This window comes from Budorcas taxicolor, chromosome 7 (assembly GCF_023091745.1).
Source record: "Budorcas taxicolor isolate Tak-1 chromosome 7, Takin1.1, whole genome shotgun sequence".
NCBI lineage: Eukaryota > Metazoa > Chordata > Mammalia > Artiodactyla > Bovidae > Budorcas > Budorcas taxicolor.
In genome coordinates this window covers 65,273,465-65,295,447 of record NC_068916.1, presented here as the reverse complement: position 1 = coordinate 65,295,447, position 21,983 = coordinate 65,273,465, and the positions used below count along the sequence as shown (strand labels likewise).

The 21,983-nt window shown below is 46.9% G+C and overlaps 1 protein-coding gene across 1 annotated transcript in view; it reads right to left on the bottom strand.

The window, feature by feature from the left end:
* Positions 1-21,983, bottom strand: part of GALNT10 (polypeptide N-acetylgalactosaminyltransferase 10) — a 229,587-nt gene that overhangs the window by 29,261 nt on the left and 178,343 nt on the right. The window contains exons 5-7 of the mRNA XM_052643077.1: positions 14,918-15,103; positions 10,102-10,285; positions 5,334-5,451 (exon numbers count right to left, since the gene is read on the bottom strand). Of these exons, the coding sequence (XP_052499037.1) occupies positions 5,334-5,451; positions 10,102-10,285; positions 14,918-15,103 (488 nt within the window). The remainder of the gene's footprint in view (positions 1-5,333; positions 5,452-10,101; positions 10,286-14,917; positions 15,104-21,983) is intronic.

Below are 21,983 nucleotides of genomic sequence, written 5' to 3'. Positions count from 1 at the left end.
ATATAATATTTCACTGCTGGGATGTGCTCTAACTTACATATCCCTTAAGGACTCACACTAAAGGTCATGTTCAGTCTTCCCCTCTGGTGGGTAACACTTCAACAGATAGCTCCTGCCTTGATCTTTGCTCTCTCTCTCTCGGCTAAACTCCTGAGGGTGGAATTTTGGGTCAATGAATGTGCTTGCTTTGAAATGTAACAGATTTTGCCAAATTGCTAAAAAAAGATATGCCCACTTTCATTGCCCCAAAGCCCATGTCTTTCTCATACCAGCTCAACCACGTGGTCCTGTGGACACTTCTCTTCTCCAGGAGCTCAGAGTTGAAGACATCCTAACCTCAGCCTCCTGAGGATGCTGTGCAGTCCCCTTCTGGCTCATCCTACCACCACCACTTCTAATCCAAACCACACTCATGCTCGTGTAAGGCCAAGGGCTTTCTCTGCAGCATCTTATTTGAGCCTATCTTGGGTAGGAAGGAAAACTCTATCAGTATCATGTGGGATGGCAGAGCCAGAGAGGTCAAGTGACTGGCCCTGTCTCCAAGTGGACAGGTGGCAGAGATGAGAAGCCAGTGCCCTGCTTTCTGACCGAGTACCTTTCTCATCATACCACCAGTACCCAAAGATGGAGATGTCAGCCTGGGAAGGGCAGGATGAAGAAAGTATATCAGATAGGAATTGATGCCACTAACAGGTTATTTAAAACACCTATGATGGGCCAGGAACTAGGGTACAGAGATGAACAAGACTCCCTCCCTGCCTCCAGGGAGCTCAGAGTGTAGTTGGGGAGACACGTCAATCTTTGGGTCATGTCAGTGGGAGGAATTCAGAGACATGCTGGGAGCAACACTGGGGTGGCCCTTAATCATCACAGGGAGCTCAGGTAAGGCTAAGAGGAGGCATAAGATAGGCTGAGCCCAGAAGGATGATTGTGGGTTGGCCAGACTAAGCAAGGGCGTTTTAGGAAGAATGAACAGTGCATGCCCCTAAAGATGGCAAAGCATGAGAGCCTGGGGCTTGTGAGCATCCCAAATGGCTGGGTAAGGTGGACCTCTGTGGTTTGCCCTGTCCTACCTCTATTCTGCACACAGTGCCTAGACTTTTCTTCGGGGAAACAGCTCATCCCACCTTCCTGATTCTGGGATGGGCATGTGACCAATTAGACTGAGACAGCAGCTGACCAATCAGAATTCTGCCCAGGGATGAGCAAGGAACCAGAAGGTCAATGAGACCTGACTTGGGCACTTACTATAGGAATGATGGGAAACAGAAACTCTTCCCACTGGGCTGCTGGGTATTTCCACGAGAGAAAGCTTGCCTGAGAGGGAAGCCAACTCAGATAAAAGCAGAGCTGAGGAACTAAGGAGATGGAGCCTAGATGAGATGGGTTAGTCTCTGGATCCAGCTGGACCTGGAGGATCTACCCTGGAATTTCAGTTGTGTGGGCCAATCAATTCTGACCTTTTTCTGCTTAAGCCAGATTGACCAGGATATTGGTTATCTGTTACTAAGAGTCCAGACTAATGCACTGGGGAGGATGGTGGAAAGAAAGCAAGGAATGGTCAGCCGCTCGTGGAGGTGGCTGCAGGCCAGGCTACAGGGTTAAAGAATTATCTGACCATCAGAACTGGGAAACGTATAACTGCCAGGCAGAAGAACTCTCATAATGACTGTGCCTTTTAGAAACAAAAGGTGTTGACTAAGAGAGAAAAGAAGAAGGAAAGAGTCAGTGACTCTTCCAGAAATTTCAGAGCCTTCGGAACATCTTTTCTAGGGTTTTCCCATCAGGATAGATGGCCTGGTCTGAAATTGGAGCCAAATTATTAATCCATCAGCCCTGATGGCATGTATCAATTTATCTTAATTTCTGAAAATACACTCATGCCTTTCAGACCAGTCTCTCTTGTCTGTCACCAAGAAGAAAAGGGGGCCAGCAGAGATTAATCAGAGGTCATTTGGCCCTTCGTAAATGCCCTGCTCTGGCTGAAACTGAACAGCCGGCATTTCAGGCAGACCACTGGGCCCCCATGTGCCCTCAGTGTTGTGGGCAAGCCTGCCTGGGAGGCAGCGTGCTGGCAGAGGGGCTGCTGCCAGCTCCACAGCCTGAGAGAGAAAGCCGAGGGAGAAGGGTCCCTCCCAGACCTGGGGGACTCCTCATCACACAGTCTCATTTCCTCTCCGGAGTGGATCAACTGGAAACAGGAGCCAGCCTCCCTCCCCCTCCTGGATGAGAGACTTCATCACCCATTACTGAGTCTTTTGTAAATAAACCGTGGGGGGAGAATGCCATTTGTTCTGCCATAATTCCCTGATGAGCCTCATCAGATGGGTCTTTGAAAGGCACAGAATGAGATCACTTTGGGTTCAGAAATTCCTTTGTGCTCCTTTCTCTACCATCACCACTCTCCACAGACTTTCCGAAGGGGGTCAGGCAATCCTTTTGGTTCTTGGGATACAACCAACAAAGATTATTACACTGTTGAAGTTCATATTCTGAGAACTCAGAACTCTGATGTGTCCATTTATCGGAACAAACTTCATAAGTTAGGTTTGTTTAACTGGTAAACTGAGGAACTGTGAAGTTAAAACTCTTCTGATGCCTTATGTGTGATTCTACTGTACCTGTAAGGATGTGGCATTTGGAAAACCAAATTGCATCGGCTAGAGACGCTTCAGTCGTGTCCGACTCTGTGCGACCCCATAGACGGGGAGCCTGGTGGGCTGCCGTCTATGGGGTCGCACAGAGTCGGACACGACTGAAGCGACTTAGCAGCAGCAGCAGCAGAGATACTATAAATGACATACATGCTGTCACCCACCAAACCTGCACCCACGGCAGACATCACTAATCAATCACCACTTCTTTTCTGAATGTAGCCTCACAATATATATTGACACAGTAAGGGGCAGCCTCTACTGATGGATCAGAGTTGGTTGGGAGAGCAAAACTATTTTTGACTTAGGCTGTTTACTAATTCAATTCACTGAGAGGCTGTAGAGTCGCCTAGTAAATTAACCCCAAGAGGGGGTTAACTGCCCCCAGGAGGAGGCAAAAACTGAGAAGGAAGTAAGAGATTGCAGAGAAACCTCCCAGGCTAATTTTCCTCTCAAGTGCTCTCATGTCCCTGCAGAGGCCTGTACAACACAGCAGGTCAGAGCACAGACCCTGCAGTCAGGCAGGCCTGGGTTCATGTCCTGGTTCTGTTAGTTCTAACTGTGTGGGACCTTGGTCTGTACTCCACTTGCCTCCCTGTGAAATGGGTATAATAATGATACCACCCTCCTAGGGCTGTTGTAAGGATTAAATAAGAAAACACGTGTGAAGGGTTCTGCACAGGGTCCTGCCAGCTCTGATCCAGGCTGCACCTGAGTTGCTGCACACCAGAGTGGATGGATGCTTTTTGACAGCTGGCATCACTCTGACTGGCTGGTGCCATCATGATTGCTAAATATTTTTAATGTTACCCCTGGATTTTAATATTAGTTTTATTTAAAGTGCTGGTTCCCTTATGGGAAATAACTTCAGAAATCTGAAGGTAAAATGGAAAAAGACTGTTTTTCAAACCAAAATAATGTTTCAGGAGAACTCCAGGTTATTTTCTTGCTCAGTTCAGTTCAGTGGCTCAGTCGTGTCTGACTCTTTGCAACCCCATGGACTGCAGCATGCCAGGCTTTCCTGTCCATCACCAACTCCCACAGCTTACTCAAACTCATGTCCATTGAGTCGGTGATGCCATCCAACCATCTCATCCTCTTGCATCCCCTTTTCTTCCTGCCTTCAATCTTTCCTAGCATCAGAGTCTTTTCCAATAAGTCAGTTCTTCGCATCAGGTGGCCGAAGAATTAATGTCCCCCAGTTCTGAACTGAGTGGCAGTGACAATGACAATAACAAAAATAATTTTTCATTATTTATTATTTCATTATTTTAGGATATTTATTGAGAAGCACCTAACAAGAATGGTCTTATTTAATCCTCTCAACAACCCTGTGAAGAATAGAGGGTCACTATACCCATTTTATGGGAGTAGAAACTGAGGTTCAGATGGACAAAGTCTCTTTGTCCAAGATCACACAGTTGGTACAAAGCAGCAGAGCTACAATCTGACCCGGGCAATCTAACCCCAGCACCAAAGCCTTAATTGTTGTGTGTGTGACAATGGTCCTTTGCCTAGGAAGTAGATGCTAGACTCAGTGGACATCAGGGTTGTGCATTCACAGGACTCAGCCCAGTAATGCTGCTGGCCATTCCTCACGGGCTGGCGATATATGTTACCAAGGGTTCCAGGGGTGTTAGAACCAGGCCCTAGCCGACCACAGGGGCACAAGACAAGATAGTCTTCCCTACAGATGGACAAAGCCTTCATTCTTCACTTCTGATCAATACAAAAATCCAACAAAAAGGGGCAGAAGCTGGCCTCAGAAGTTTGGGTACTTAACTAGTAAGCATTGTCTCCTTTACTACCAATATCAGAGATTCTACAGCCCATGGATTGGTCTAATAGGTTATAGAAAACATTTATTCTCCAACTCTTTAATAATTTCTGCTGCTGCTGCTGCTGCTAAGTCGCTTCTGTCGTGTCCGACTCTGTGCAACCCCATAGACAGCAGCCCACCAGGCTCTCCAGTCCCTGGGATTCTCCAGGCAGGAACACTGGAGTGGGTTGCCATTTCCTTCTCCAATGCATGAAACGTGAAAGTGAAGTCCCTTAATAATTTCTATCAGTTATTAATTGGTGGCTGTGTCCCCAGGTTGGGTGCTAACCATTTTCTAGATATCTCATTTGATCTTCACAAAAGTTCTGTAAGGAAGGTAGTCTTATTATTCTCTTAGATGAGGAAAGGAAGCTCAGAGAGGTAATCTAACTTGCCCAAAGTCACACTGCTACTGAGTAGTGATGTTGGGACTGGAGCCCAGGCTTTTCTGACGCCACAGCTCGAGCTCCTAGCCCCTGGTTTCTGGATAGCAAACTCCAGCAGGGAGAGGCACAAAGGGAAAACTTGAGACAGGCGGCCAGAAAGCACTAAGCACAAGCTGGCCTCCGTGAGGCCGGGGGATCGTTCTCAGAGCAGAGCTTCCCACTAGCCTATGTGTCCTGCTCGACTGTCTCGCACTCTCTTTCCCTCTGCGGGTGTGCTGGGCGTCTCAATGGAGACACACCATCTCTTCTGTGAAGTGAGGCCTGTCCTATTCCAACACTATCATCTAAGAAGGGATGATGCAAACATTGAGCAGATGGGCTGCAGAACCTGAGGCCTCCACAGTCTCCCCAGGCTCAGACACTGCTAGGCAGGCAACCTGCCAGGACCGGGGGTTTTTCCAGGGGCTGGCTTACCTTGAAGGAGATCTCGTACTGCTCCCCTCCCCAGATCTCCAAGCCTGGGTCATACCCGCCTAGCTCCCAGAACCACTTCCGATCCACGGCGAACAGTCCACCGGCCATCACGGGAGACCTGCGGGAAGAAGGTGGTGTGAAGAGTGGACATCCTGGCGGTGTGTATCCCGCTCTTGGATGCTGCTGTTTCCCCAGGGATGCCGTTTCTCACTGCTCCATCAACATAGCTCTCGCGTCCAGCAAGGAATCCAAAGCCCTTCTGAGTGCAGCCCCTGGCTTTCTTCCTTCTTCATAAATGCTATGTTTTAACCAGTGGACCCCAGATTCCTTCACATGGTTAACCCCTAAGAATATTTGTGGAATGGAATCATAGGGTTTTCCCTCTGTGGGCCTTGTAGCTCCATCATATTTCTATATATCTCCATGTCTCTCTCTATCTCCAGTTCTCCCACTGGTTAAATGGTCTGGATTAGGTCTTTCTAAGCCTGTCTAGGCTATAGAATGCCTTAGAGAGATGAAAACACAGCTTCCTGGGGCTGACCCCAGACCTATACAACAATTTCTGGGGGATGGAGCTTAGGTTCTGTGTTTTTGGATGAGGTGATTTGATGATTCTTACTTTCCAAGCCCAGCATAGGCATGCTTTTCTGCTGAGAGTTTACAAAAGAAGCCACAGTCCTTGTTCTTACAGTTAAACTGGGATAAGATTCCTCTACTCATTCATTCACTCATTAGTTTATTCATTGAGTGCCAGCTGAGGAGCAGATGCTGGAAGAATCTGGAGGTAAATCAGGGTCAGGCTGAATCTGCAGGGGATGTCAGTGTAGCAGGGTGGTCACCTCAGGATGGGAGGGTGCAGAAGCCAGGCTGGGTGTACCAAGGGCCTCTGGGAGGTGCAACCAGCACTACAGGAAAGGAGGGCGCCTCTGCCTACATATTTTGGGGGTGAGCAGAGAGGCTGGAGCGAGAGTCAAGGGAGAGTGCTCAGAGGGGTGGCCTTTGAAGTGGGTATGGACAAAGTGGAGCTGGGGGAGAGAAAGGAGGAAAAACCATGAATCCAGGAACTGAGATGGTCAGTCATGGGGTGTGGCCTCCCCCAGTTCCCCTGGGAGGGGCCACCAGCATTTACTGCATGAAAACCTCTCTGAGTGGTTGTGCTCATGTCTGGCTCCAACTTCAAACCCTCAAAAAAAGAAAAAAAAAAGAAAACTGGGTTTCCCAGGTGGCACAGTGGTAAAGAATCTGCCCGCCAATATAGAAGACATGGGTTCAATCCCTGGGTCAAGAAGATTCCCTGGAGAAGGAAATGGCAATCACTCCAGTATTCTTGTCTGGGAAATCCCATGGATGGAGGAGCCTGGCAGGCTACAGTCAATCGGCTCACAAACAGTCAGACATGACTGAGCGACCTGGCATGCATGCACATAAAGAAAAACCATGCCAAGAGCAGCCTCCACAACCCTCCTGGCCTTGGGAACTGCACGCTCAGGGAAGTGGACTGATTAGGAAAGCACTGAAGTACCCCACCCGCCTCGCCAGGCTTCCTGCAGCGGACGGGCCTGGACAGCACAGGAGGGGACCCTCAGGAGGGATTCCCCAGATCCTTCTAGGGCTCGGATCTGCCCACTGCTGCACTGAACTAATTTATTACTAAAATGAATTTATACCTCACGTTGACCTCATGAGGCCCTGTTATCATTACCCCATTTTATGCACACAGAAACCAGAGTACTGACAGGTGACGTGCTCAAGGCTCCACAGCTACCAAGCAGCACCTCTGGGATCTGAGCTTCCAATCTGTGCTGCAGCCACACCCCATGTGGCTACAATACACTGCTTCCTCTTGGGAAAGAATAATCCAGAAGTAGGCGATGAGTGAATAGGACTTGGGATCAGAAACAAGGAAACATAAACTCACTCCAACTTCAGCTCTCCCTAACCTGTGGCGGGACCTGGGACAGAGAGTGTAACCCCACAACCCTGTGCTGCCCAGTATGGGGGCCACACATGGCTACTGACACTCGAAGTGTGGCCAGTCTGAACTGGGAGGTGCTGGCAGTGTGAGATACACACTGGAGTTCCCAGACTTAATATGAAGAAAAAGAACAGAAAAGATCTCATTAATAATTTCAAAGTGTTGGTCACAAGTTAAAATGAGAACATTTTAAACATACTGGGCTAAATAAAATGGAGTAGTAAAATGAATTTTATCTGCTTCTCCTTACCTTTTTTAAATGTGGCTTTGAGGACACTGAGAAGCACATACGTGAGTTGCACTTTCTCTCTCCAGGGCAGCACTGACTTAACCTCTCTGAGCCTGTTTCCCCATCTACACAAGGACGTACAGCTACTCTCCCTAGCTCACGCTGCTGCTATAGTTTTCAAAGTATTCAGTCCTGTAGGAAAGTAAGGTGTTATTAGTGTCAGCTTTCTTCTGTCTTATGAAGGTTGTGGGGTTTGGGTTTTTCTGGCTGGAGCCGTAATGCCTGGATGGGCAGAGAGTGGTTTTGACTCAGTGCTTCATGGAAAATCAAACCTAAGACTGCACAAAATATCATTCTGGGTGGATGCCAGCAGCAGGGGCCATGGAAAAGGCAGGATATTAGCTGTGAGGCATTTTGGATGCTCAAGGGCTTCGCCTCCAGAGGGAGGCCTCTTCTCCAGCCTGGTCTGTTTCAACAATATTCTCCAGCCTGGCCGTATTCAACAGTAATAATTACAACAGTCCTGAGCGTCCAGTGGGTGCCACTCACCTCATCAACACTATCTCCAGCTCTCACAAAGCCCTATTACTAGCCCTGTTTTCACAAGGGGAAATTTGAAATTCAGAAATGCTCTATACTCTGCTCAAGGGCGTGTAGTTTGTATGTGGATGAGCTGCCACCGAAGCCAGTGTCTTTCAAATATCATGACATGGCACTGTGCCTGTGGCGTGCCCACCTGCTGGGCACTGTAGGGAGGAGTGCAGAAAACGACCAGGATTTCTTTGTGGCCTACAGAAGAGAGACTTACGGAAGGAATCGGAGGGTACAAAGGATGGAGTGTCCCTTGGGAAGCATCTGGGCCAGTGGTGCTCAACTCTGTCCACGTGTCAGCATCACCCAGTAGCGGATGGCTGGATCCCCACCCAGAGACTCTGGTGTTACTAGACTCAGGACAGCCCGGGTGGTGGCGGTTCTTCTCCTTCTTCCTCTTTCTCGTCTTCTTCCTCCTCAAACTTCTTTCTCCTCCTTTTTATAATTTGGATTTTTTAAAGATTTAATTTTTGTCTTCAATGTTTCCCAGCATCCGGGAGTTCTCTAGAGCAGCCTCTGGGAGCTGGAAAGGGCATGGGAATGGGTCCCTTCCTGGAGCATCTCAAGGAAACGTGGCACAGCCAATACTGTGATTTAGTCCAGGAGGACCCTTTCAGACTTCTGACCACCAGAACTTGAAGAGAATGAATCTGTGCTGTTTTGATGAACCAGTAAGCTGTGGTAAGTTATTACTGCAGTGATAATTAGGAAACTGATCAGGAAACTAACCCAGCAGGAAAGGCTGGACTTGGGCTTCATGCCCAGGCACCTTCCCCTACCTCTGGCAGGAGAGCTGGAGGGGCTCATGTGACAGCTGGGATGGTGAGCTGACCGACTCCCTCAGTCAGAAAGACCCTTCTGGAGCTCGGGGGACCAGAGAGGGACTGGGCTCTGTTTCAGGCTTAGCCACTAGCACATGGTGTGCCCAGGGAAGCTCCTCCCTGACCTGGGGCCCGAGTCTCCTCTTCTGCAAGGGCTTGGAGCCCATGACCTGTTGGTTCCCTCCAGTGCTCACATTCCAGGATGTGATGCGTCCAGTCCCATGCTCCCAGTCTTCCACTGGGGGACAAACTGTTACTTCCCTGATACTTCCAAGAGGCTGTAACTGATAGATGGGAAAGTTGGCTCCAGAGGCAGCCAGACCTGCATGGCATTAAGCCTTTGCCTCTTCACAGCTGTGGGACCTGGACAGCCCTGGTGTCGCCATGTGGAAAACACGGATGATACTTTTTACTACATATGGCTGTTGGGGTTAAAAGGATCAGTGTGTAGTGTGCTCAGCACTGCACCTGGCACTGAGAAAATGTGCGGTAAATGGTGGTGACTTGTGGTGCTGGAGAAGACTCTCGAGAGTCCCTTGGACTGCAAGAGATCAAACCAGTCAACCCTAAAGGAAATCAACCCTGAACATTCATTGGAAGGACAGATGCTGGAGCTGAAACTCCAATATTTTGGCCACCTGATGCGAAGAGTCAATTCATTGGAATAGACTCTGATGCCGGGAAAGATTCAGGGCAGAAGGAGAAGGGGGTGACAGAGGATAAGATGGTTGGATGGCATCACCGACTCAATAGATATGAGTTTGAACAAACTCTGGGAGATGGTGAATGACAGGGAAGCCTGGTATGCTGCAGTCCACGGGGTCGCAGAGAGTCAGACACAGCTTAGCGACTGAACACCACCAACACGGTGGTGACAATGACAATGACAGCGGGGACGATGACGACCACAACTGGGCGCTAGGCTTGCCACCCCTGCTGCCAGTTTTGGGGTAGGCAAAGAAGTGACCAGCTTGGTGGTCCATGAGCCAAAGCTCTGTGACAAGCTGGGAAGGATTGTGCTTCTGGCTGGGGAGGTCTGCCCCACCTCCCTACACTGGACTTTTGGGGGAGGTGGCGATCCTGAGTTCTGCGTGCATTAGGAGGGGTCCCTGGGGTCAGCCACTGGGACTGGCCTGGGTAACTCATACTTACTCAAATGGGTCGCTGGGGTCAGCTTTCTGCAGTTCTGGAGGGATGGGGATCCGCTTATAGTACATCTCCCAGTCAAAGGCGCCCCGCATGGCATCCCCTGCCTGCGTCTCGTACCGGAAGTCATCATGGTCAATCACATCGATCATTGGGCACACGATGGTCTTGCGGTTCCGAGCAATGCGGTCTGAAGAAGCCAAGAGATGCCTGTTAGGGAGGCTAGATGGGAAAGCAGCTACGTGCATGATCCTGCTCTGCAACTTGTTCACATTTCTAACATGTTTCCTGGGTGATTTCGCTGAATACTTGAGTTTGGGACTCCACGAGGAAGAAAGAGTGCAAGCTTTAGGTAAGATGGACCAGGGCTCCCAGCCCATCCTGCCATCCACGATGGGTTCTTGGGTCAGCAACATAAATAACATTCCGAGCCTCAGTGTGCTCCTCTGTGAAATGGGGAGAAGAGGCTCTGGTCGCAGGAGTATTGGATACAGTAACGTTTGAAGATATTTAGCACAGGTGCCCATAATGCTCAGCACTGTTACGGAAAGAGATTAATTTCTTTCTGGGAAGGACCCTGTTCTGGCCCTGCCAGGCTCCCCATTCTGATTCCTAACTTGACTTGTGGCCCAGCATCCAGGCACCCCAGCACTTACCCCTCATGGCAGACTGCCTGTCCCTGAAGCTCCCCAACACCTCCTGGCTGCCATCAGAGAACAAATGGTCCTTGCGAGAGAGGCCAGTTCACCTTTCCCAACAGTCAGAACTACTAATGAGTGAGAGAACTATCCCATGAGCTCCTCAGGGCAAGCAAGGCATGGTGGACCTCGGCCACGCAGGAATTCTGCCTGCAAGGTGATCCAAGGTGGCAAATGGGGGTCTTAACCTCAAAATGGCTCTAAGTCCCTTTCAAGCCAGAAAGACGCAGACTCTATAAAACTCACTGTTTGCCCTCTAGTGAGCCTTCTGCCAAGAAGCCCTGACTACAGCCAGCGACTGGGGCAGATGATCTGCTATGAGGCACAAGTGGGCTGTGCTGGGCTGCCTTGCTGCTTAGGCCAGGGATCAAGTTCAAGGCTTGGAAAGGGGAGTTTGGTAGGGCCAGGGTAGACTGGCAGCTGCCTAGGGCCCAGGCTTCATTCATTGAGTTATACAGTACACTTTTCTTCCAGGAGGAAAAGTGGAAGTTTTGTCTTTTTATAAACAGCAATACACAATCCATAGGTGGGTCATGAAATTGTATGTGTGTGTATTTGTAATGAAGAAAAAAGAACACTGAATCACTGAATATCAGGACGTATTCTAGGTGATGACGGAAAGCACAGTTTTGGAAATATTTCAGTCATATTGCATCAATGCGTGCATTGGTGTAATGGACTGACAGATCCCCAGTGCATTTCTAACTGTGGCACACGGTCATAAAAGTGAAAAATGGTGCTTTTGACACTGTGTCCCCATGAACAGATCTGGAACCAACAGTGTCAGAAGCACTCAGGGTATGTTTAAGTGTTCTCCCCCAACCTCCCAGGGCTGGCCTGCCCCAGGTCCACTGAATCAGGATCTCTTGGGGTGGAGCTTGGATCTGCCCTGTGGAAGGCTCCCTAGGAATTTTTAAGGAAGCTGAAGAATCCTCCTGGGGAAAGATCTAGGGAAGGGCCCTTTCTCCCTAACAGGGCTTCCCTGATAGCTCAGTTCGTAAAGAATCCACCTGCAATGCAGGAGACCCCGGTTCAATTCCTGGGTCTGGAAGATCCAGTGGAGAAGGGAAAGGCTACCCACTCTAGTATTCTTGGGCTTCCCTTGTGGCTCAGCTGGTTAAGAATCTGCCTACAATGCAGGAGACCTGGGTTCAATCCCTGGGTTGGGAAGCTCCCCTGGAGAAAGGAAATGCTACCCCCTCTAGTATTCTGGCTGGCAGAATTCCATGGACTGCATAGCCCATGGGGTCGCAAAGAGTTGGATATGACTGAGTGACTTTCACTTCCCTTCCTAATTCTTCATGGCTGTGCGAGGGACCTCCCTTTCAGGGAGGGTGTGGGTTGAGAAAATAAGGCTCTGCTGGATGCCGGCTCATTGTGGGAGGTGTGAGGTCAAGGTGGCGGCATCAGACAGGCAGCATTCCATGGTGCAGTCCTCACCTGGAGATAGGGTGCCCAGGTTCAAATCCTGGTTTTGCCACGTGTGAACAGTATAACCTTGGGAAAGGTTATCTGGTGCCTCTGAATCCCGGTTTCCTGGCTGACAGAATGGAGGAAGACAGCACCTACCATGTGGGGTCTCTGTGAAGACCAAGCAGGATGATGGCCAAGAGGCTTAGCCTAGCAGGTGACCTCCTCTCTGCTGACATCCTCTGTGCCCAGGATTGCTGAGAGCAGCTCAGAAGCAGGAGCCTCATTCTTTCTGCCCTTCAGTTTTCCTACTTGCTCTATGTGGATAATAATGCCTGGCCTGTCTCCTTTACCATACAACTGTCACCTTCAAACGCAGCTGTGGCCTAAAAAGATAAGGGACTTGCAGAGGCATGATGCTGCTGATGATGGTGATGACAGAAATGAAGAAAATGATGATCAAGTGTGGCTTCCTTTGGGGAAGGGAGGGCTAAATCCTTCTCAGGCTCAGAAATGCCTACTCTCCAAAGACGGCAGAGTGAACTGTGCATGTTTATGGCTTCAGACACAAAAGCCAAGGTGGGCTATATCAGCTGTTCATATTAGCAGGGACAGACTTTTACAAATACACCACTGGTTCACATTTCTATTGGAAAAAGGAAAAAAAAAAGGAAGAATATTTCTTCCATGTATGCCTGTAGATTATGAAAATTACCCCCATATATATCCATAGAAACTGAGTTAGGGCTATTTAGACCACAAGCTCAACATCATGCCTACCACTTCATTCTCTTTATGAGTCACTGAATGACCCACCAAATGGGATGTTCCTTCAAGACTATAAATTAGGGTATTTAGAATGAGTTTTTTTCTTTCTTTTTTGTTCTCTTTCAGTCATGAGAGGCCGACCTAGACCTCTGGGTTTAATGAAATAAAGAGTTTTTCAGAAAAATCTGGGTTATGTCTTAACCCAGTAGGATCCTGGACCCTTGGGGCCAGAAGCATATAATCTCATACTAAAGTTTCATGTTGATCTGTGTTAGGAAACAAATATGCTGGGTTATCCCATTAATCTGTGTAGGATTTGCTTTCTGTCCTCACTTCTGAACGGGGGCCTAACTAGTGCTCCCTGAAGTGTAGTCCCTGGACCAGCAGCACTGGCATCACCCAGGGGTTGTCAGGAATGCAGCTTCTCAGGCCCCACCCTAAACTCCCAAACCAACAACCCTGGAGCCAGGCCCAGCACTCTGTGTTTTACCAAATCTTGTAGGTGATTCTGATACACGCTCAAGCTTGCCCTAATCTTGAGTCCTCTTTGCTCTCTATGCTTTCTCTTATGGAGAACATATCCCTCCATTTTTTTCCTTTTCCTTGTCTAGGCTGTCACAGAGCACTGGGTTGAGCTCCCCGTGTCATACAGTAATCCCCACTGGCTGTCTGTGTTCCCTATGGGAGGGTGTAGGCGTCAAGGCTGCTCTCTGCATTCGTCCCGCCCTCTCCCTCGCCCACTGTGTCCACAAGTCTGTTGTGTATGTCTGTGTCTCCGCTGCTGCCCTGCAAATTAATTTTATTTATTTGGCTGCACCTGGTTTTAGTTGTTGCATGCAGGACTTGGCACACAGGATCTTTTAATTTCAGCATGTGGGATCTAGTTCCTTGACTTGGGCAGGGATCGAACCTGGGTCTCTTGCATTGGGAGTATAAAGGCCTTAGCCACTGAACCACCAGGGAAATCCATACTCACCTATTTTTGAGGCTTTCACTTTTCTCCCTGGACTGACAGATGTTCCCCAATCTGCCTCTATCCCTGTTTCTCACCTGACCACCAGCCCCACTAGGGGATTTCCTCTTCAGCATCTACCTGTTGGCAGCAGCTCACTGCCTTCCTCAAAGCTCAGTACCTCTAGATTCAGACCTGGTTCTTCAACCAGCTATGAGGCACCTCACTGCCTGGCAGCCTGGCTTCAGGTCTCCCTCCTGCCCACAAAGTTGTATGAATGGACTCCTGGATCACGCTGCCCTCTGTCTGGACTCCTTCCCTGACAGCTGTCAGAAACTCCCTGAGGAGCAAATGAACTTAGGCAGACAGTGTGGAATCCTGAAAGAGGATACACTTTGGAGTCAGATAGATGGGGACTTTGATACTTTTTGCCCAAGGGAACTAGCGAGTCATTCATTATCTCAAAACTTCAGTCTCTTCTAATATAAAAAGGGGACACTTTTGACCTGGCATGGTTTTGTGAGGCCTGGAGATAAAGCTTACAGCTTTCTTGGCTCATAGTAGCAATGCAATGAACAACCACTGTTCTGAGTTGATTTGATGATGTCCCTTACATCATCAAATCAAGATGCCTACTGCTAAGATTTAGTTCTTAGCAGTAGGCAGTCTTGGCTTGCTTTCCAGTAACACCTGAAGTAACCTGGGAGAAGCAGTCATATCACTAACACTAACGTGCTTTATGACTCTGGGAAAGTCACTTCCCCTCTCAAAGTCCCAGCTTCCTCCTCTGTAAAATGAAGGGGCAGGACTGCATGGATTCGTAAGGTCACTTTGAGCACCCCTGAATATCTGACACCCTTGTGGCACCTGGCACAGTGCTGGGTGCATCTCAGGCAGGCAAGGGAAGCCCTGTAGGTGACTCCCTGCAGAAGGTGGGGCCAGTGGCCACTGGCGCACTCCAGGCCGCCTACTTCACCTTGCAAGCCTCCCTTACCGAGCAAGGGGGGGAGCCAGTTGACATTGGCTTCACAGTGTGAGTCCAAGAATGTGATGACATCCCCAGTTGCAGCTGAGGCTCCCAGCATTCGGGTCCTGATCAGTCCTTCCCGTTTCTTGGTTCGGAGAATCCTCACGCTGGGGAAAAGGGCCATGTAGTCTTCAAGTGGTTTCTTCAGGTGTTCTGCAAGACAGAGAGTAGAGATAAGATGGACAGGTGGGTAAGAACAATTGCTGAGTAATCGTTCTTGTGACCCCTTCTTTACAGTTTAGACAGATTTCTGGTACACTGTCTTATTGGGTCTCTCAGATGGGGCCAACAAGGGCAGGAAGCACCACCTGTGTACCACAAAGCGGCGGGGGGGCTGAAGTTTAAAGAGGGCTAGTGTTAGTGCCAGACTTGCAACACAGAACTTCTGTATGACAGAGTTGGCAGCTGTGATTTATGTCTGGCTTGGACCCATTCCCTCATTTTTCTGGCAACAATACTTTGATTCTTTTTTTGGGGAAACTACCTTTTCCCTCCCATTCTCAGTCCTCCAGACTTGGGTGGGTTTGGTCTCATCTCCTAGTTCCCAGGGGGAGGAGCGTGTGGCTTGGGCCTGGCCAATCAGGGCATTCCATTCCCTTGGCCACAGTGACTGGTTCAGGGATGGACATGTGACCTGAGTTGGTCCAAACAATGAATCCTGAGAATTTTTTTTTTTCAGAACTATTGAACAATGAGGCCCGTTTTTCTTACTAGAGTTACTAGGTTGGTTGGCTTTAAGTCTGGAGCTGCTCCTGACATCTTTAGCAAAATGAGGTGATGAGAGAGGATCTGCTGAGACTGAAGTCAACAAGTAAAAAGACAGTGAAGAGATGAAGAGAGACATTATCCTGATAACATTTGGATTCTCCAGATCGTCCTGTGCCTGAAGCAGATAGACTCCGAGTTGTTCTTATTACATATGACAACCAATTCCTCTTTTTGCTTATTCTAATGTAGGCTGGCTTCTGGCCCATGCCTGGAAAAGCTGTTATAAATAAATCTCAAAGACATTCTCTTTCTACTAAAAATGCCAGCTTTAACATGAGTGTCTCTTGATTTTAATCAGGGTTAGGCCCCATTATGAAAACTACTATGCTACAAAAAACCTATAGTTTATATCATATTTAATGGTGAAATATTGAATGCTTTGCTCTTGTGATCAGGAGAAAGGCTTTCCATTTTCTTTCTACTTTAGCACTATTCTAGAATTCCTAGTCAGTGCAATTGGTAAGACAAAGAAAAGGCATAAAGATTGGAAAGACTATAGATGAAATGATTGCTTACACAGAAAATCTTCAGAAATCTACAAAAAACCAGAACAGGTAAACTTAGAAAGACTTCAGGACATAGATCAGCATTTAAAAATCAACTGTATTTCTACAGGCTAGCAAATAAGAAAGCAATTTGAAAATTCAATTAAAATGGTAAAAACACCACTTACAATTTAACAAAGTAAGTACAAACTGTATACTCTGAAAACTACAAAACATTGTTGAAAGAAATGAACAATCAAAATAAATGGAAAGATAGTCAATGTTCATGGATCAGATGACCTAATATTGTTAAGATGGCAATACCTCCTATGTTGATCTACAAATTCAATGTGATCAAAAACCACAGCTGGCTTCTTTGCAGAAACTGACAACTGACAAGCTGATACAACAATTTATGGAAATGCAAGGGATCAAGGAATCCAGCGCAGCTAAAAATCTAATGATTACTTGAACACTCATAGCAACATTGTTCACAACAGCCAAATGGCGACAATAACCCAAATTTCCATTATTTCACAGATAGATAAACAAAGATGGAATATATCCATATAACAAGAAATGAAGTGCTGATACATGCCACAATGTGCACGAACCTAGAAATCATTATATTAAATAAAGGAGGCCAGACACAAAAGATCACATATTACAGCATTCCACTTGTACGAAATTCCAGATTAGGTAAATCCAGACCTGGAAAGCAGATCAGTGATTACCGTGAACTGGAGTGGAGGGGAATGAGGAGTGACTACTTAATAAGTATGGGGTTTCCTTTGGGGGGGGTGACAAAAATATTTTGAAATTAGATAAAGGTGATGGTTGCACAACATTATGAATATGTTAAATGCCAATGAATCAAGTACTTTAACATGAGTGTTACATATTTTACCATGAGTGTTACATATTTTAACATGGTTAACCTTATGTTATGTGGATTTTACCACAATTCTTTAAAATGGGCAAAGGATATGAATAGGTACGTCTTGAAAAAAGATACAGAAGTGGCCAAACACATGAAAAGATGCTCAACATCATTAGTCACCAGGGAAATATAGATCAAAATCTTAATGAAATACTATTAATACTTCACATCCACTAGGATGGCTATGATGAAAAAGGAACATAATAACAAGTATTGACAAGGATGTAGAGAAATAAGAATTCTCATATACTGTCGATGGGAGTGTAATAAAATGGTGCAGCCACTTTGGAAAACGGTCTGGCAGTTCCTCCAACAACTGAACACAGTTACCATACAATCCAGCAATTCTACTCCTAGGTGTATTTCCAAGATAAATGAAAATATATATTGGACTTCCCTGGTGGCCCGATGGTTAAGAATCTGCCTGCCAATGCAGGGGACATGGATTTGATCCCTGCTCCAGGAAGATTTCATAAGCCATGGAGTAACTAAGCCCATGTGCCACAACTACTGAAGCCTGTGTGCCCTAGAGCCTGTGCTGCACTGCAAGAGAAGCCACCGCAATGAGAAGCTCATGCACTGCAACTAGAGAAAGCCCTCGTGCAGCAATGAAGACCCAGTGCAGCCAAAAATAAACAAATAATTAAAAATAAAAACACCAAAACATATATATCCACATGAAAAGTTGTACACTAATGTTCATAGCAGCAACATTCATAATACCCCCAAAGTGAAAATCAAATCATCCAAATACACATCAACTGAAGAATAGATAAATCAAATGCAGTATATCCATTCAGGGAAAATACTATTCAGTAATAAAGAAGACTGAGCTATGGCAATGATATGAATGAGCCTTAAAAAAGAGTATGCTGGATCAAGAAAGTCAGACAATCTTGCTCTGAATTCACTCCACCAGGGCTTAGAGCTGGGCAGGTCCCCCTGATTTAGGGGATGTGGCCAGATCACCTGTGAGCTGACTGTAAATACAGTTGCCTGGATCCTCCCTGCGATCTGGGAGACTGAAGGCAGCATCAGGATCTTTGGTTTTACTTGACCCTCAGATAATTTTGATGCACAGCCAGCCTAGAGAGCACTGGAGTAGTTCAGTCTCTTTATTTTATAGACAGAAATTAAGTCCAGAGAGGGGAAGGTGCCACATTTAACAGTAAAGCCAGGGCCCCATAACTGCTTGATCCAAAACCCTCTGAGCCTTTGATTTTTCTAACCCTGTTCAAAAATGAACAATTTTCACTGGGAAAGCAAATTATGATTTCCAAAGAAGCTTCACATATTTTATCTCCCTTGATTCATAAACTCGTACTCTGCATCAATGCTGTGAAAGTGCTGCACTCAATATGCCAGCAAATTTGGAAAACTCAGCAGTGGCCACAGGACTGGAAAAGGGCAGTTTTCATTCCAATCCCAAAGAAAGGCAATGCCAAAGAAGCTCAGACTACCGCACAATTGCACTCATCTCACACACTAGTAAAGTAATGCTTAAAATTCTCCAAGCCAGGCTTCAGCAGTATGTGAACCGCGAAATTCCAGATGTTCAAGCTGGTTTTAGAAAAGGCAGAGGAACCAGAGATCAAACTGCCAACATCTGCTGGATCATGGAAAAAGCAAGAGAGTTCCAGAAAAACATCTATTTCTGCTTTATTGACTATGCCAAAGCCTTTGACTGTGTGGATCACAATAAACTGTGGAAAATTCTGAAAAGAGATGGACATACTAGACCACCTGACCTGCCTCTTGAGAAATCTGTATGCAGGTCAGGAAGCAACAGTTAGAAGTGGACATGGAACAACAGACTAGGTCCAAATAGGAAGAGGAGTACATCAAGGCTGTATATTGTCACTCTGCTCATTTAACTTATATGCAGAGTACATCATGAGAAACGCTGGGCTGGAAGAAACACAAGCTGGAATCAAGATTGCCGGGAGAAATATCAATAACCTCAGATATGCAGAAGACACCACCTTTATGGCAGAAAGTGAAGAGGAACTAAAGAGCCTCTTGATGAAAGTGAAAGAGGAGAGTGAAAAAGTTGGCTTAAAGCTCAACATTCAGAAAACAAAGATCATGGCATCTGGTCCCATCACTTCGTGACAAATAGATGGGGAAACAGTGGAAACAGTGTCAGACTTTATTTTTTTGGGCTCCAAAATCACTGCAGATGGTGATTGCAGCCATGAAATTAAAAGACGCTTACTCCTTGGAAGGAAAGTTATGACCAACCTAGACAGCATATTAAAAAGCAGAGACATTACTTTGCCGACTAAGGTCCGTCTAGTCAAGGCTATGGTTTTTCCAGTGGTCATGTATGGATGTGAGAGTTGGACTATAAAGAAAGCTGAGCGCCGAAGAATTGATGCTTTTGAAGTGTGGTGTTGGAGAAGACTCTTGAAAGTCCATTGGACTGCAAGGAGATCCAACCAGTCCATCCTAAAGGAGATCAGTCCTGGGTGTTCATTGGAAGGACTGATGCTGAAGCTGAAACTCCAATACTTTGGCTACCTCATGCGAAGAGCTGACTCATTTGAAAAGACCTTGATGGTGGGAGGGATTGGGGGCAGGAGGAGAAGGGGACGACAGAGGATGAGATGGTTGGATGGCATCACTGACTCGATGGACATGGGTTTGGGTGGACTCCGGGAGTTGGTGATGGACAGGGAGGCCTGGCATGATGTGGTTCATGGGGTCGCAAACAGTTGGACATGACTGAGTGACTGAACTGACTCTGCATCACAAGTCTCCCCATCTGACAGATGAGAAAACTGATCCTTGGAGAAGCTTAGAAACTTGCCCCAGGTCATACAGCCAGGACACTGCTGGGTTTGCCGTAGAAACAGGAGGCTTTCCCCCTCTCCAGCTGTGTTTTCCCAATCTCTCATCATCATATTACTGGCATGATTTTTGCCACTTCCACCTACCTTACAACAACTTCTTTAAGATTTTCTTTTTTAAATCAACTCACTTTTTTTCAAGCTAATAATTTTATTTAATTAATTTTATTTTAAAAGGAAACATTAAACACTATAAGTAGAAAATCGGTACCATTTGTGATAAAGAGCTAATGAATTAAAAAAGCCAAACTAATAAGGATAAAGTGATGTTACTAGATTTCAGCCAGATCTTGCTTCCCTCTTTGTAAAGGGAAATAAGGGTAACCAGCCAAGACCTTCCATCGGAGGTAATCAGAGGCAATGAAAGATCTGAAAAGAGAAAATGTACTCTCCCCATGAGTCAATGTTACTTAATGCAAAGTCTCAGAACCACCTGAGATCATCTTAGGTCCCACTTATAATCACTTTCGTGCTGGTGCACTTGGGGAAACACTGCTCCAGGCACTTGATTTAAGTCTTCAGAAACGTAAGGACTAGAGATGAGGGGTGTTTTGTGTTGTGTTGTCTGGCACCCTGCAAGTCGGAACAATTAAAAGATACACAGAGGAAAGATTAACTCCAGATACAACCCCAGGCTGCAAGGCTGAAAAACACTCCAGGTCGCCTCTCGCTTGCTCACAAAGATTAATACGGCTCCTCCTGCCCTTCCCCACTTCTCTTTGGAACAGTGGCTCTGTAGAGAGCAGAAATCAATTCGCCCTAATTGAGGGACTAAATCTTTCCAAAAGAGACTTTCTTGGGAAGCGAGACATGATAGCAAGAGGCACGATCACGCTCCAGATAGGCTGCTCTTAGGGCAGGAACACTACCTTAAAAAAAAAATCCATAGTCATTGTCTTGTGACTAGCGCTTCTTGGCTAGGTTCAACTGGTCGGTCGTTAACATGAGGATGAGCTAATCTCCTATACCACACACCACTACTCCCATCAGAGGGAGATATATGGCCCCGTCCGGCTCTAATCATGAGGGCCCTGCTCCGGCAGAGACCCACCGCTAAATCACCCTGCACGCAGATGGCCACAGTCATTACAGATGGACCAATTAAGGCCTTCTGACAGCTTGTGGCAAAGTCGGTGCAATTATTTAGGGGCAATTATGTTCCTCCTGTCCGTATTAGAAAGAACATTTACACAAAATCAGGACTGTTGCCTTATTTTACCATGCCGTCTTCTTGGATGAGGACATCTCATAAAGTCATAGAATTTTCAAGCTGGAAGGGACTTTAGATGAGGATGATGATAGTTATGATGATAACAATTACAGGGGACAATTACTGAGGCTCTGCTCACACATGGACCTCTCTCTCTATATAATCTCCGTTGCTTATACCACCACTACAAATGGGGGTACTATGGTCCTGTCTTGTATGAAAAGACACCGTGAGGCTCAGAATGGGTGGTGTGACCTACCCAAAGAACACAGTTTATAAATGATGAAGCCAAGGTCTAAAACCCTTACCTGACTGTAAGAGAGCTGGCTCTTCCAGCCACATCAAAGCCTATCTCTACCTCCAGTCTGTTAGCTCCTCTGTTCTACCCAGAGAGGAACAGCTAGGGCAAGTTAAATGCCTTGCCCAGAGTCATATAGTGAGTCTTCCAGTCTCAGGCTCCCCCCAGCTTCATAAACCCTAGGGCAAGGACCGCAAACAGGCGTCACGGAAATGCCTATACTCATAGGTTTGTAATGGGTAGCTAAAGCAGTGTTAAGAAAGACTCTGAGGCCAGATCGTGGCTAGTGTGACAATGCCAGGGCTGAGAGATGTCTGGCCTGAAGCAGCAAGGCGGCAGCCACCCTGTGCCACAGAAGCACCATGCCCATTCCAGGGGCTGTTCTGATTGGAAAGCAAAACAGGATTGTGTTTGCCCTTATTATCAATCCTAAAGGAAATCAACCCTGAATATTCATTGGAAGGATGGATGCTGAAGCTGAAG